Source organism: Echeneis naucrates, chromosome 10, assembly GCF_900963305.1.
Source record: "Echeneis naucrates chromosome 10, fEcheNa1.1, whole genome shotgun sequence".
NCBI lineage: Eukaryota > Metazoa > Chordata > Actinopteri > Carangiformes > Echeneidae > Echeneis > Echeneis naucrates.
The window spans coordinates 4,132,438-4,148,061 of NC_042520.1; the positions used below are offsets into that span (position 1 = coordinate 4,132,438).

Sequence of the window (15,624 nt, forward strand, 5' to 3'; positions counted from 1 at the left end):
AGCTCACAAACCGATTGGTGATTATCGTGGTTGGTTGAGGCTTGGCATAAATTGGAAGAGGAGGCATCAGATGTTGACAGAGGACACAGGCACCTGCTGTTAATTCTGCTGCTCTCAAAACCGAAGCTTATTTTACGCCTGCACTTATTTTAAGTTACTAAGCAGCTGAAATTGAAGAAAAGAAAGTGTAAAAGAAGAAGCGACAGACGGGGAGATTGGCAAGGGGGGAAAAAGGGACTCGGAACAGGAATAGATAGATGGATAAATAAAAAAAGAGTGTGGATACTAAGAGAGGTGTGTAAGGATGAATGAGTTGATGCAAGATTGATATATTTGTGGATATACAGAGAGATGATGGAGAAATGAATACAGTGATAGATCGTAGGTGGTCTGATGAAAGGAGATAAAAGTCGATGTCATGGAAACTGTGCTGTCAGTGCTGCTGTGCCTGACTAGTCTGCATTTACTGAGAAACACAATAAAGAGGAGAAAAATAACAACTTGCATTAAAAGCCACAAGCAGAATCAAAAAAACTCTGATATCCCCCCATACTAAGCTCCGGCAGGTGCCTGGGACAACATCCATTGCTAAAAGGCTTATTAAGAAATAAAGTAAGAAAGAAAAAGCCCGGCCATGCACGTCCACGCCTCAAAACTTCATACAGCCGTGCTCAGTTTGTAAGGAGCACGGTACAAAAGGGCTGATAGCTGGTTGGGTTTTCTCAGCTGAAGGACACTGTTGCTCCCTCCCTCAAGTTATTTGAGGACACTCACACAAAAGGAAGAGCACTTAATATTAGGAAATAAATTCAGCAGCGGTAGAGTTGTAAAACTAATGCATATTTGCTGCAGCATTCCTGTCACTGAAGTGACATTAAAAAGGTTTTTTTTAATACTCCAGTAATAACCAATGAGATTCAGATATTCATACAGATTCTTTCCTTCAAAGATGTTAATAATCTTCATTGTCAACAGGGAATCAAGTGATTATGTGCACGTTAAAGGTATTGCTGTAGTTACCTTGTTCATATGAACAATTCCTTGAGAGTAATTCAGCTCAAATACTACTCTACAGGCGCCCCGCATGGAGAGGATGTTCTGATTAGATTTTGGCGCAACTTACTGCATAAATTAGCCGAGGGGAAATTCAAACTCAATAAAAAGAAGGATAAAACAAAGAGCCGCCCACAGTGTTTGACACAGCACAGTCCAAAAATCACTTCAGCAATCAGAGCACAGTGACCCAGATGAAGGTGAAATGAAATACAAGAAAATTCCCGCTTTAATAACGACAACTTTCACGCCAGTTTCTTTTGCATTTGAGCCGTGCTGGTACTCAAAGATACCCCCTCACACCTTCAGGCGTCGTCACTGGGCCTCAGCGAATGTCTAGAAACTGAGGAAGAGCTCCCAGCGCTGAAGGATCTTATTTTATCCTTGTTGCTATGCAAAAAAAAAAAAAAAAAAAGACTTTTGGGTAACTTTAGGTAATGGCTTTGGTGATGTGTTTACTACAAGTGAATTCAAAGTGATGGCAGATGCCATGGTGGAACAACAAAACTGCGATAAAAGGAATTTCTCAAACTAAAGCAGCTCTAATTATTAAGGACTTAATTTTAGGGTCTCTTGACTCAACACTGACTCAGTGTTTGATGATGTTTAATTCAGTCTGTCAGCTTTGTTTTTAGTGACACAGCAACCTCTGGCCTCACGTTGTCTGAAAACAAATCACGGTTGAGATCACACAGAGCTGAATAATAATAATGTGAGAAAAGTCGGTGCTGCCGTTGGCTCTGCAGGAGGCAGAGACGGGCAGGATGGACAGAAATGAGCTGTTGAAATTGGTGGGAAAAAAACTTGGGTTAGTGCCTAGTTCAATGAATGCTAACATCCCTCCCTCCCCTTCCTGCAGCCCACCCCATCCTGTTTTCAAATGCCAGGTTCATGTCCTAGGATGTCAGGTTTGAAGATAAATCCAAATGCCTGCAATACAATTAATGTAATAGGAGAGAATGATAAATGTACCTCCATAAATCTTTTTCTTATTATTATTTTTATTCCTTACTTTTGTTGTTTCAAGTGGAAATTACATTACTCCATTTGGCAGTTTGAGGTGTAGGTGATTGTAACAAAGCATATCTACGCTATATCCTTGCATTGGAAAGATTCAACTACAACTAGCAGATGGAACTGATTTGCATTTCATATTCACATTTCACTCATGTAGCAGATACTTTTATTCAGGGAGAAGACTCTTGGACTTCGGTGCTGCAGCAGACTGTGGTCCAAGTTTTTAAGTATGACATCTATTCAATAAGCCAAACAGATCAGGTGCACAGTCAGAGCTACTCATATGATATTCATATTTATGCAGTGGTAACTAAAATATTAAAATAACTTATTGATAAAATTGCTACTCATTACTAGCAGATCTTGTGTAATTCAATAGTGCATGCTTGTGCATCTGTGTGTGTCGCTGTTTGTGTCAGAGCTAGTTTCCCATGAGCTCGGTGTAAAATCACCTCCACAAGGTAAACACTGTTACCATAGAATCTGTAACTATGGAGGGAAGAACGACACGATCAAAAGACAGGAGGGGAGGACACACAGCCACACACTCTCAACATCACAGGATGGAAAGGAATTCAATTTAGGACTGCTCACCTTCTTTACCCTGATTTTATTGTAAGAATGCTGCCATTAATGACATTTCCATTGTTAAAATGAAACGAGCAGCGTCCTCCTTCCACAGCAGCCGTGATGGTTTAACCAACAGAGAAGGAATTAGTTGGTCTGGAGACGACTTGGTCTGTCGTGACAAAGTCATTTTGACGTGTCAATTAACACAGAATATTCCTTCTGTTTCTTCCTCTGTGTCTCTAAAAGGGATCCTTCAGGATGTTTTCGTTCTGTGTACGTATGGTAAAAGTATATATGTGTGGGTGTGTGGAGAGCACTTTGCTGTGCCCTTTTGTGTAAACAGCTGACATGCGAACAAACTTATACTGCACACACAATCCCGTGTGCACGCTATTATAATAAACTTGACAGCCTCCCCTCCAGTGGAAATCACACTGATGGGTAGAAATGCATGGCACGCACACACACACACACACACACACACACACACACACACACACACACACACAGAAGTACATAAAAATAAATCTGTGCGACATGGGAACAAACACCAATAAAGCATTTTATATTGCACAGGGACTTTCTGCAATTGTGTCCACTGAATTAGAGAAATGACTATATGAATCTTGTGTATTGGGGCTCTGAATAATAAACAAACTCTGCAGTGACTTGGCTGCACAGATATGTGTAATCATCCGCTGTCTATCTTGTTACGTATTTGATTTACGTCTGAGATTTGTATATTTAGCTTCAGGCTTCAGACAATGTGACTGTGAGGTTCTAGGCAGCTGTTCTGAGGAAGAGCAACGAAGTGTTAAAACTTTAATATCAACATGTTAAAAAAAAAAAAAAAAGGCAGAAAATATTTTGTCTTCATCAGCAGGATGCTTTTTTCCTTGAGCTGTATATGTTTTGGAGCTAATGCTTTTCCTATTCAAAATCTGGGCGGGGTTACATCCAGAAGGTTTTTAACACCGAGCAGACGATCTGACGCTTACACCCACTGTTCGGATAGTGTGTGAAACTAAAACAAAGACTGAAACATCACAAATCCCTCGGAGAAGGAATGTTGTTGAATGGAGAGGAAATCTTTAAGTGTGGCCTTCTGGACCAACACTAACCTCCGATCAGGCTGCCTCAGCTGATCCTTAGTTGTGTAGGAGTCAGTTTGATCGGACAGCATGACAGACAGATAATTACATCAGCCTCAACACTAATTCATTGTGTGCTGATCTTGTACAGCCTGGATGGAAATTGTACAGCAATTAGATGACGTATCTTAAGAAACTTGCAAGACGGAGAAACCTAGTTACTAAAATCAGGATTTTGTTATAACTTTTGTTGTAACTTTGTTGTTGGATGGTGATCCTGTGGCCACAAGCCTGCTATTCTGACATTTAGCCTCAGTATTTAATTGGAAGTCCGTAAACAGGACAAGCAGTGTGCAGGGCAGTCTTGTCATCATGATGACCAATGGACACCCAAGAGGATTGTCTCTCTGCTGTCTGACACACACAAAAAAAAGAAAGCCCATCCCAGATTACCATCAGCTAATCAAGGCTGAAGACGTAATACTAAGGTGGCAGACAGGGCCGAGCAAGTGAGGAGATAATCTCACACCTGCAGACAGCGAGTTAAAGAGATATGATGTTGAAATGTTAGGAGCAGAATTTCGTCAGGAAGATTAAAACTCTGTCTTGACAGACTGCCAGAGATTCCCACACCTACAACTGACAGCCGGTCAGAATTTCTTTGCTAGAAAGAAAAACTCCTCATCATTTGATGAAGTCAGACAGGAGTGGTCAGTATTGATGCTAAGCCACAGACGGTCAGTGCTCCTTTCCTTCATCATGCAGATTTGACACACGGCTCATCGCTGCGAGCTAAATTACACACCAGAAAAGTCCCGTCTGAGTTGTGACGCACCCCATTCAGGGATAATTCCTCCGGACCGCTGAGCGAAGGCCATGAGGATCTTGAAAAGCAGCGTGACGAGTGGCGCCGAGGCTAAAAGCCATTTTGGAGAGGTGGGGGTGGCTGTTTAGAGTAGTCATCTCCGGCGTTGGCAGGTTGACCCCCCTCACTGCCACACTTCTGAATTTACAACTCACCATGTCCCCAGAGTCGACTTTTAGCGGGCACCACTGCAGCCGCCAATGAAGCGGAACAAAGAGACAGAGGATGCATGAGCTGCCTTCCATTCGGCAGGACTGAGCCGCTTGCTTCGCTTCGCCTCGCCCCTCGCCTCTTCCTGCTTGGCTACCCAGGCCTGACCCAAATAAAGCATCCCAGAATGAGACATGGCTTTAGCAGCAGTGGGAAGTGGGAAGCTCTTTTCTTCAACACATTCCCTTTTTTCCATTTCTTCACGCTTTTTTTTTTCCTCCCCCTTCTCTGCTTCTTTAAATAATCTGATGTCTTCTCAGCCTTTCTTGCTCCTGTGATCTTTTGATTTTCATCTCTACCTGTGCATTCACTCTTTCCACATTTTCCACATTTCTCACCCGCTCTCTGTGAGATAGCTAAAGCTTAAGCTGATGGTGGCATTATAATATTACCTTGAAATGTCTCCAATGTTCAACTTATCTTAATGCCATAGCTCTTATCTCCCCTTACTTAGTCTGCTAATGTGCCAACCCCGAGTGAAACAAGCTTAACTTGTATCAAAGAAAGATCCACCTTAATCATAAAGCATTTCTTTCAGGTGCTGGTAATTTGAATAGCAGCGACAAATAAACATCCGTTCCAACAATGCTAATGCACAAAAGGTTTTGTGTGTCTTATTGTGGATGACAGCTAATTTTGGTTTCTCGTTTAAAGGCAAAGTGACTTGCAGAAGCAATAACCAGGAAGAGAGAAGGAAAATGGTGTTGGCAACATGAGGGGGAAGAGACAACCTGAATAATCTGAATGAGATTCTACATTAATTCTTTAAGAGCATTTTGCTGATTTATTTGCAATTCATCTCTGAGGAGCACAGGACCATGAACTGCAGTGACCTTGGTGCATAATGTCACTCCCCCCCTCCTTTACCTGTCAGCTCTCTGGTGTCGTTCATTAGTTAAAGTCATCTAATTCCCCAAAAACCGTGTTAATGTCAGCTCTTTTCTTGGCCCATTTGTTTTGAAATATTTTTCAGTTATTATCTATGGTAAGAAATGTGTTTATTCTTAATGTGAATTCGGGCAGATCCTCAGGCAGCTCTGTGCTGGCAGGGGGCAGAGAGCTGAGTGTAAATGAACTGTCAACATCATTCACACATTTGCTTCCTAAAATAGAAAAGTATCCATCAAAAGTTATTTGATAATTTTTTTGACAGCACGGCTATAAGAACTTGCCTACTGAATAAAATTACAGGTTGAGGGGTAAAATTTTAGCTCATAGACATGAACTGCAGTAAAAGACGTCTGACTTCTGACCTTTTGATTCTCTGATCATCGGCCATGTCACTCATAAACAAAAGTGTGATGAGCCCATTAATGATAAATGTCTCATAAGCAATAATATAAAAGCTGAATGCATAGCTCTATCAACGTTAAAATAAAAGAAATGAGTCATTATTTAGCTGAGTTCTCAATTTTCTGCTGATTAAAATGTCATGAAGATCATAAAGTTAAATAGTAAATACACTCTGATTAGTTAAAGGTGAGTTAAATGTCCATAACATGCTGATTGTTGGACATGCAGCGAATGCTAAACTCATCCACCTCTTTGACTTTCACAACTTTCGTGATGGTTATTTTTTTATGCTGAACTCCACCCTGTCTCTGATTGCCATCTTCGTTATGCCGCCATTGTTTCCCACTTCAGCTGAACGTCTTCTCACCGACTCCCGGGTAGATTTTTAAGTTGCCACATTTCCAAATGGTGAAATAATTATTGTAGCCTGAAGTAGTTCCATTTTGCAGCTGGCCACCTCGTCTTTCAGGCTGAGCCTTTAGAAAGACTAATCCCAGATTTGTGGATCCATTTCAAGAGTAACAACATGGAGCTGAGGGCTATTTTGATATCTACTCACAGGACTGTCGCTGCAGGCAGGGAATTAAAGTGCTGTACAATATTACTTTTTGTCTTCTTATTATGCATCGTAATCCTCCCTCACAAAGCTGGAGCAGCAGCTTAAGTGTAAATGAATCTGAGGTGTGTCTGACGTGAGCATTACTGGTGTTTTTCTTTGACCTCATGGGTAGAAATGAAAGCCGTATTTGTTTACTTTTAACAATTTCAGTACAGAAGGTGACATCTTTAAATGTGTAACGTATATATTTTCAAACCAGCTTTTCAAACATATTTTCAATTGAGTGATACAAAGCGAGAGTAGTAAATACTTTAAATTAAATTAATGCTATCAACCGTTCTCTCTAACAAATGAAGCGAAAGTTGAACAACCTGATCCTCCAGGAGTGTGAAGCCGCTTCAGACGCAGCATCGTTGCACAGAAAGACTCCTATTTCGATGCAAATTTGCTATAGGCAGCACAAACTGATGCGCCTGTGAGCTTTGAAGATGATTGAAAATGAAGTGTTTCAAGGGCTGTATATTCTGACGCTTCATAAACATATAGAGACAAGAGGAAAATGAGAGGAAGTGGGAGAAATGACAGAAAGAACAGACCGATCTGTGTGACTGGTGGGGGCGATGGATGGACGAAAACACAAACCTGTGTGTTTTTTATGCACAGGTGGACTTAATCTATTCATTAGTATGATTAAATGAATGAGGTTATTCTGTTCTGAGTGTGTCACGTCATATTGCATCATTTGTAGACATGCACCAAATAATATTTTTCCTCAAATATGAGCCAAACTTGTTGATTAGTAGTCAGTTGTGCGTGACGGTGTATTCGCCTGTGATGGCCTCGTTCACCTCCTGATGAAAACCTTCACACTGCTGCAGTGACACGTTGCCTCTGGCAATCAACTGGCATTATGGTGTAGGAGGGTTAAGGCCGAGCCCGTGTGTGTCCTGAAGCGTCCCAGTGCCGACGGCCATCACTGTCAGCGCGGTGACATGACGGCATGTGACAGCACGAAAACACTGCAGAGGAACCGTATACATCACTGTCTGTCGTGCAGATGCTACTATAGTACGACTGGGTCGGGGAGTCGTGCAGAGATGCAGAATGACTGATCGGTTTATTTATAGCGTTTATACAAAATAGCTCGTATTTGCAAAGCATGCAGATCATCATAATGTCTGTTCCGTTAGATTGGTTCTATAATTGGATGATGTTGTAGCAACAGTCCAGCCACGCTTTGATTTGATGAATCATCTCACAATCACATTTGATCTTGTTTATAGCAGATGGAAGCTGTGAAAAGTTTAAAATATTGAGGGCTGACATGTTTGTGCTGTGGGCCTCGCAGCAGCTGTCTAATCCTGCAGAAAAATGAAAACGCGGCAACACGTTCCCATTTTCTCTCTTGAGTGTTTGAATTTGTGGACGTCACGCAGCAAACAAGACCCATTAGTTATGTTTCCGCCGAAGTGCTTTTTAAGAAACGTTCGAAACACCGTGCACAAATGAATTAACAAGCAACTGAGTCAGCCTGCCTGGAGACAAAAAGATAAATACGAAATATGCGTTGATAATGTTTCTGACTTGTAGCTGCCATTTTATCTGTTATCTGCTTTAGGTGGCGTCCACGCCAGAGGAGGGATTTAGACTGACGACAACAATGTCAAGCACTAATTAGACAACCCAGAGACTAAACTGTAGACAACCGGAGCAGTCTTCAGGCCCAGACGATGTGACAGCAGCACTGTCTAAAAGTGCAGCTTCCTCTTTCCCTTCACCCAGACGCCTGTGTTAGTAAAAGCTGGTGTGACACTGCACAACGCTCCAGAAAATCACAGGGTCATTCACCCAGGATGTTGATCCTGGTTCAGCATTTACTGTCACAGCAATGTCATGTGGCCAAGCCCCCCCCCCCGCCCCCCTCCACCTGGCCTGTGGCCGTCCAGTCATGTCTAAGTGTCAGTCGAGTTCGCTTTAGCATAGCTCGAGGCAGTTTAGAAGCTAATTATACAGGAATCAGGGCGAAAGACAGAAAACATCAAGTGATCTTGTTTGTTTTAGCTGCCTTTTAACCAGCACTGTTTCCAACAACCACTAAAATTCTGCTGGCTGAAGAAACGTTTACTTTATAAGGTTTATTTTTTTTCCCAGATGTTGACTAATGGACAGAAATTGGAGCTTGCTTTGTGTTTGGCTGATTTAATGAGACAGCAGTAAGCCTGAAGTGGTGCTCACCAGATACACACACACACACAATTCAAAGTTTTAATAAAACTTCAGAAGTCCAGTGTTCAGGAGGTTTAACATGCCATGAACTGACTTTGTATCAGATCTTCTGTAGTCCACCTGTTCTGTACTCTCCACTGATCCTGAAAACGTCACCAACACCATGGTGCTTTTGAACCAGACCAAATTGCTGCTTGTTGGTTAGATTCCACGTTTTTGCGTTAATGAATTGATCGTTTGCTTACCTTGCTGAAATCATGACAGTTTCAAATCAACTGCACTGTAACTGCCGTTCACAGATACTAAACCTGTGGAGCATGTTTCAGTTTCTCAGAAGGACGGATTAATATAATGCTCAGAGGGAGATTAAACTGTGCTACAGTCATTGGTGGGACGGAGGTTCTTGTGGTCGTCTGGTCACGACTTTGACTCGCTGTTTCCACAATAACTGCTCAGAGCTGTGAAATACAACCTGACACAAACTAGTAATGCTGTATCTCTTTGTCCCTTGTGTGTTTTTCCTCCCAGATGGCCTTTTGTTGGCGAGAATGTGCTGCTGCTGGGCCGTTGCCATCTGCGGCAAACCCTCCACAAACTGCTCACTACCCAGGAAAAATGTAGGTGGGTTTATATGCACAGCTGAAGTCAATATGACCTTTTAACCCCCCCTCTGCAGCAGGAGGAGAATCCTCAGGAGGACACACACATACGGGCCAGTAATAGGATTCACTCCGAGTTGTGGAAACATAATTAGAATATTTATTAGGACTTAACGATTGATATCTTTATTTTTCAACATCTACCAAAATAACACAGACATCAATTCTAGAAATTATTCTGCTGATGATGACAGAAATAGCAGAGTAAGACAGAAGCACGTACGTCATTCTCATGTAATGAATGGAGAAATGATTCAGACCCAGCAAACATTATGATTGCTAATGTAAACCCTTTTGGGGGATCATCTAGTGGTAATCTCCACAGATGTACACAGTGCTGAAGGCATTCTAATCGGGAAAATGTTTGCAACTGGCTGGAAGACTTGTGAAAAATAACCAGCGATGATTTTCCTCCACCTAAAATATTTGAGGTTGCAGTTGAGTGCGGGGTCGGCAGTAGATTAGCACTCATGCACTGAGTATGCGACTCAAGGACACTTCAGGAGGGAGGACTGGCTTTTAAGGGGCTCGGGCCGAGACCTTCCAGTTAAAGAACATTGGCTTTAATCACTTTACCGAAAAGTATAGCCACAGCTCAAAACCTGTGGCCAGAAATTTACTTCTTTCGCTTCAAATGTTTCCTCTGACTTTTTGCCGCAAGTTAGTTGAAGCACAGATGAGTTGGTGGCCTCAGTTCTGTTCAAGGTTAAATCAACAAAACCAAACTTAATCGAAAACCTGACAACCTTTCTCCCGTCAGTTCACTCACTTTGGCTATTAAACAGCCTCACAGAAGCTAAAGTGCCACGCTGGTTAAATGAGCTTCTGTTGCACAAATGGATGTGATCAGGCTGCTACACCGGACTCTTTCGTGTTAATACAGGGAGGCCACATCTGTGTCAACGATTCAATAAACACACAGCTGAAGACACCGAGGTTCATCATTTCTTGACATTTCTGCTTGAGCTGTAAAATGCTAAAAAGGCTCAGTGTGCAGCATAATCCACCAACGGTGATTTTCCATGGTTGTAATTGGTTCTTGTTTAGTTTAATAGACTATAATGATGTTAATAGGCTTTTGGAATAAATTATGAGCAGAAATTATGATATCATGTTGTAATTTGCAGAACTATGTAGATGTAAACGATAATTAACATGGTTGTTTTTGGATGCTTTCATATACCAGAGCTCTGGGTGGAAGGAGCCGTTGTGGCCACATGAAGTGCCACAACTCAGCCTGGGAAAACTGAGTTTATGGGAAATTAAAATTATATCGAAGCTTATCAGAACAGCAACCAGAATAAGCTTTATTGGCCAAGTGGGAATAGGAGTCTGGTTTAGCGTTGTGCTCTCAAGTACTTCCACAGAAAGTGACATTGAAATGAACATGAAGTTTAGGATGCAGTGCAAAGAAGAGACAATCCATCAGACGAGAGTCTGTTTGTCAAATGTACTTTAACAAGTATGTTATTCGGATTTTAGCTATAATTATCACATAATCACATTAGCAGACTCACAAACTGAAGTGTTGATGTCATACACATCTTCCACTTTGTGACAGATATGACCGGATTAATATCTCCTGAGGAGCTGCATGGGACATTTTGCTAGTGAGCTGGTTCACTTCGAGTTCCCAACTCAGAACCTTCCTTCTTTGGCTTTCAGACGATAGCTGCCTCAGGTTGATCCATGACTACACAGGCTTGCTAACTTCCTTCTTAACTGTCAGCAAACCTTCTTCTGGTTGAGAAAAGACCAAACTAAAACAAAACTTCCAATAAAGTCAGCCTTACTCTCCAGTATAATTTCGATGTATGGGTAGTTTGAACTCTAAAAGGTCTGTGTTTTATGAGGATGTCCTCAGGAGATGAAAGGCAACAAAATGTCTGCTAATTTTGAATTTCACTTGATATCTGATGCATTTCACGAAGTGCTTCAGCTTTCTTTTTGTCCTTGGATAGAAAATCTTTTGAAGTGTTTTCCTCTTCATTTTCTTTCATGTCTCCGCCTAAAGTCCCTTTATGCTTCTGTACCAGGGAAGAAGAAAAAACAAAAAACGCTCTGGACTCCCTTTTGATGAGTATCAAATAACAAACAGGAGGTGAGTTCATAAAACCCGAGCTGTGTGAATCTACTTTGCAAATTGCACCGTGATATTTTACCTTTGATCACACTTGGTGCATAGACGAGTTGAACTAAAACACGGCAGCCGCCATCCCTGCCGATGGGGTTTCCCTGGCAACTGGTACTTTCCTTGAATAAATGCCAGATTTTCGCCAGTCTTCTGTTGTCTGAATTCCACCTATGCATGGTTCCCTCCAAGAAGAGGGAGTGGAGACACTAATGAGAAACACTTTCCAACAGGGATCTGCTCCACAACAGTGGCATTGTCTCCCACAGGCGAGGAATCGTATGGTTAAAGCTGCAGAAGGAGCTTAATGCACCTCCGTCTTCAAATGACGGCTGACGTATGTCCAGATTAATTATTTGACACGAGAAAAAGGATCCTGGCATGTCCTAAATCGTTTCAGTATGTTTTTGCTTTTTTTTATTGACATAATTTAATTGATTTGGAGAGTAGTGAATGGAAACTGAGTTCCTTTTCTCTGTGGGCATCTTGCTTCTGATGTGTATCCGCCCACCAGCATGTTTTCTTGTATTCCTGAGCAAAATGAGGCAGCACTTAAGTCCAACTGGGCTGAAAATATAAAGTCCCTGTCTCAGTGCGAAAATACTGCAGTGTGTGCATCACACAGGAGCCACTAATGTCTGCACAAAACTTCATCAAGCATTCGTTTAGATATGTCGGCCTGGATTAGATATCCGTGTCTGCAGAACCTTTTTCAGTCACACTGATAATCTGACCAGCCAGCTCCCTTCTTATATTAAACTTTCATCCCTGACAACTGCAAGTATAAATAAATGAACGCCCAGCCAAACTGAATGTGGGCAAGCGGGGATTAAATGAGAGTCCCAACTTCAATTTGTGTTTGTGTCAGACTCGGTGTAACGGAGCAGGAGGAGGGTGAGCTTCCCTTTTTCTCTCACAACGCTCATCGATTACGGCTCCAACAGCCGAAAACCAAGTTTCAAATTCCAACAGAGATTTAGTTTGTGGGGGAAAAAACGCTCCTCTTCCTTCATCTCATTAAACTTTTCAACTTGCAGCTGCTTCCCGGTGGTTTCACACGTCGGGCACAAAATATTGCACCACAGCAGTTTCCGTTAAAGTCCCATCATATGTGAATAAAGAGCGGACATTTACGTAACAGTCAGCTGTGTCTGATGGACAAAAGGCCGGCGATGCGACATATTCCTGCTCTGAATGGGGATTAGGATGCTGCACATCAGTCTGCGTGTTGGCATGTAGCAGGAGGGTTGGGGCTCCTGCGGGTTTCCACACTGCAGTGATAAGCTGTTAGAAATGTTAGAGAGAATGTGTCACTGTTCGTTGGCTCCGCGTGGGCGTCGGTGATAGACATTTGTTGTTTCTTTGCTAATAACACCTCCTACAAAGTCGGAGCTCCGACAGCTTTACACAGAGAAAGAAGTCGTCAGCCATTCGTGACATGATAAATACGTCTCTCGATGTGAAGACGTGATGACATGGTGCTGCTAATTACACGGCAACAAAGCGCACAACTAACAGAGTCATCTGTGGGGTCAGACCGAGCTCAGGAGATTGGTGTTGATCAGAATGATGCGGTCTGACTGAGGGTGTGAACGTTTCCTCCTGGGACTGTCGGTTCATTTCATGTAGAGATACTCAAAGAGCAGATATTCAAGCCCCTGCAGTGTTTAAACCTCCAAAACTTTACCAGCGTTGTCTAAGTGTTGTGTTTTCAACCACAGCTTCAAACAAACACCATCTTAACTTTTACAACCCATCTGATGTTGTTTTTTTTTTAAATGATGATAAGATGTTAATTTTTTTGGCGTAAATCTACATTTTAATGTCCGCGAGCAAAAACAAATGTTTTTATATTCTCTGAGATTTTTGTTGATTGAAATTATGAATTCCATCACAGTAGTCCACATCTCACCATCCAGCCCTCCTTCTGTCCCCTCTTGTGTTTGTGGCTGATCTGTACCTTTGAAGACCAGCAGCAACATTTTATAAGCTCTTTCTTTTTTTTTCCCCCCTTTAGGATTTGGTGATTGATTATTAAAATGTCTGACACCGTGTCTGACTGCAGGCTGAACACTAAGCCCAGCTCCGCTCTGACATCTGCACCACCTCCAGCCACAAACCACCGAGGTGGAAACGATTCCACTGCTTCTTTTCCTCACTTGTCTTCCAGATTTTAATGCGACTCCGAGTTGTGGTTTCCAACAAGAGGCTTCAGTGCAGAAGGACTTCCTGCAACGTGTCGTTGCAGAACAGACAGACTCAGATCAGATCTGGTTGCTTCGCTGCAAAACCATCCTGAAAAACTTCAAACCTCTCGTGACAGGTCGCTGAATGTGTCGTGCACTGCTGCTGTTAATAAGCAGATGGCCTTTGCCTATTCCACTGAGACTGATGAGCCCAAACATAATAATGAATCCCTCCAGGCCTTTTCTAATCAGAGGAATGACAAAACGTGTTTACAAGCAGCTGAACGATTGTGCAGTTTCCACCTGATTTCCATTCTTAGTGCTGCATCATCAGTGGGCAGTGGGCAGTCTGCTTCGCGGGATTAGACCCCTGAGTGTTGGTGACAAACTGGAAACTAACAGGCCTACAGCATATGGCGCAAGGGTTTATGGGATTACCCAATTAACAAGGTGACTCAGAGAGCTGCTAATCTGCAGAGTGTTCCGCTGGAGTTTGGACGCGGCTGTGACGCACGGAGGGGGAGCGCATCTTTTGAGGATCCGCGGCCCAATTAAACACCTCATGTGTGTGTTTGTTGAGGCGGGCAGGTCTAATTGTATTAAATGTAGAGCCAGGCGGGCGTGAGAGGTGTGTGTGTGTGCGCGCGCGCTCCAACAGCCCTTCTATCCCCAATCCAAAAAAAAAAAAAAAAAAAACCAACAACAACACACAAACAAACAAACGAAAATGACTCTGTGCGTAAATTCGGCTACAGGGTACGACTACAGTGCGTGTAACTGCCCCGGCAGGATGGGGGGCCGGGGGCAGGAGGCCGGGGGCAGGGGGCAGGGGGCAACTACAGCACCTTCAAGTGCGCGTCACAAATCCGCCACCGCGCGCCTTCCGTCCCCGCACCCGAGGAGTCCAGTCCGAACCTCAGACCCCCCCCCCCCCCGGACCGGACCGGACCGGACTCTTACCTTGTGGGAAAGCGTTGGGCTGCACCACGTACAGGAAGGTGTGCACCATGTGGAACAGGATGCCTATCGGTCCCGGCTCGTAATGGGCCAGAGTCTCGTAAACACCCGCAGGGACGTAACCGAAATCCAACTTTCCCGGCGGGGGGAGTCTGCGCGGCTCCGTCTCCTGCTGGAGTTCACCGGCCGCCGAGAGCGCCGCCAGCAGCAGGAGGGACCCGGTGAGCCACATCCCGGTGAGACCCGGAGCAGAGGAGAGAGACGGGTGTGCGCTGGGAGCGGATTCTGGAGTCTGGTCTTCCTGATCAGGCGCGAAGGAGAACCGATCTGAAGTGTCCCGGTCGGATGGACCGCAGCTTTTTAAGTCGCGCAGGGCGCGGAGAGACTCTCGGCGGGCATCCTCCCCCCTCAGTCTGAGGCTCCCTGCTCGGTGGGATCCGGCTGAGCTCCGGTCTCCTCTCCGGTCTCCTCTCCGGTCTTCAGCCTGTCGCCGCCGCTCCGGATTCTGTGCGTCACGGGAGCGGGCGGGGTGCGCGCCGCCGCCGCCGCCGTGTCTGACCGGGGCGGACCAGCCCAGAGAGAAGCGCTCCTCCTGCCGGGAGAGGAGGACGGAGACAACAGCCACAGATTCTGATTTCATTATCTTTCATGTCAGTCTGCAGAGTCATTTATCATTCTGCATCACAGATCAACGGAGCGGACGGAAGCCTGGAAGGGAAAAGGGACAGATGTGACTTGTTGAACTTCTCGGTGATAATCATGTTTATCGACACTGTAAAAATAAAAGTCCCTCATTAGAAATAAACA

The 15,624-nt window shown here is 43.7% G+C and overlaps 1 protein-coding gene across 6 annotated transcripts in view; it reads right to left on the minus strand.

Annotated features, from left to right (window-relative positions):
• The window catches only part of prom1a (prominin 1a), a 70,430-nt gene that overhangs the window by 50,769 nt on the left and 4,037 nt on the right, over positions 1 to 15,624 (minus strand). For all 6 annotated transcript variants that reach the window (XM_029511971.1, XM_029511969.1, XM_029511970.1 and 3 more), the window contains exon 2: positions 14,821 to 15,409. In XM_029511971.1, the coding sequence (XP_029367831.1) occupies positions 14,821 to 15,409 (589 nt within the window). The remainder of the gene's footprint in view (positions 1 to 14,820; positions 15,410 to 15,624) is intronic.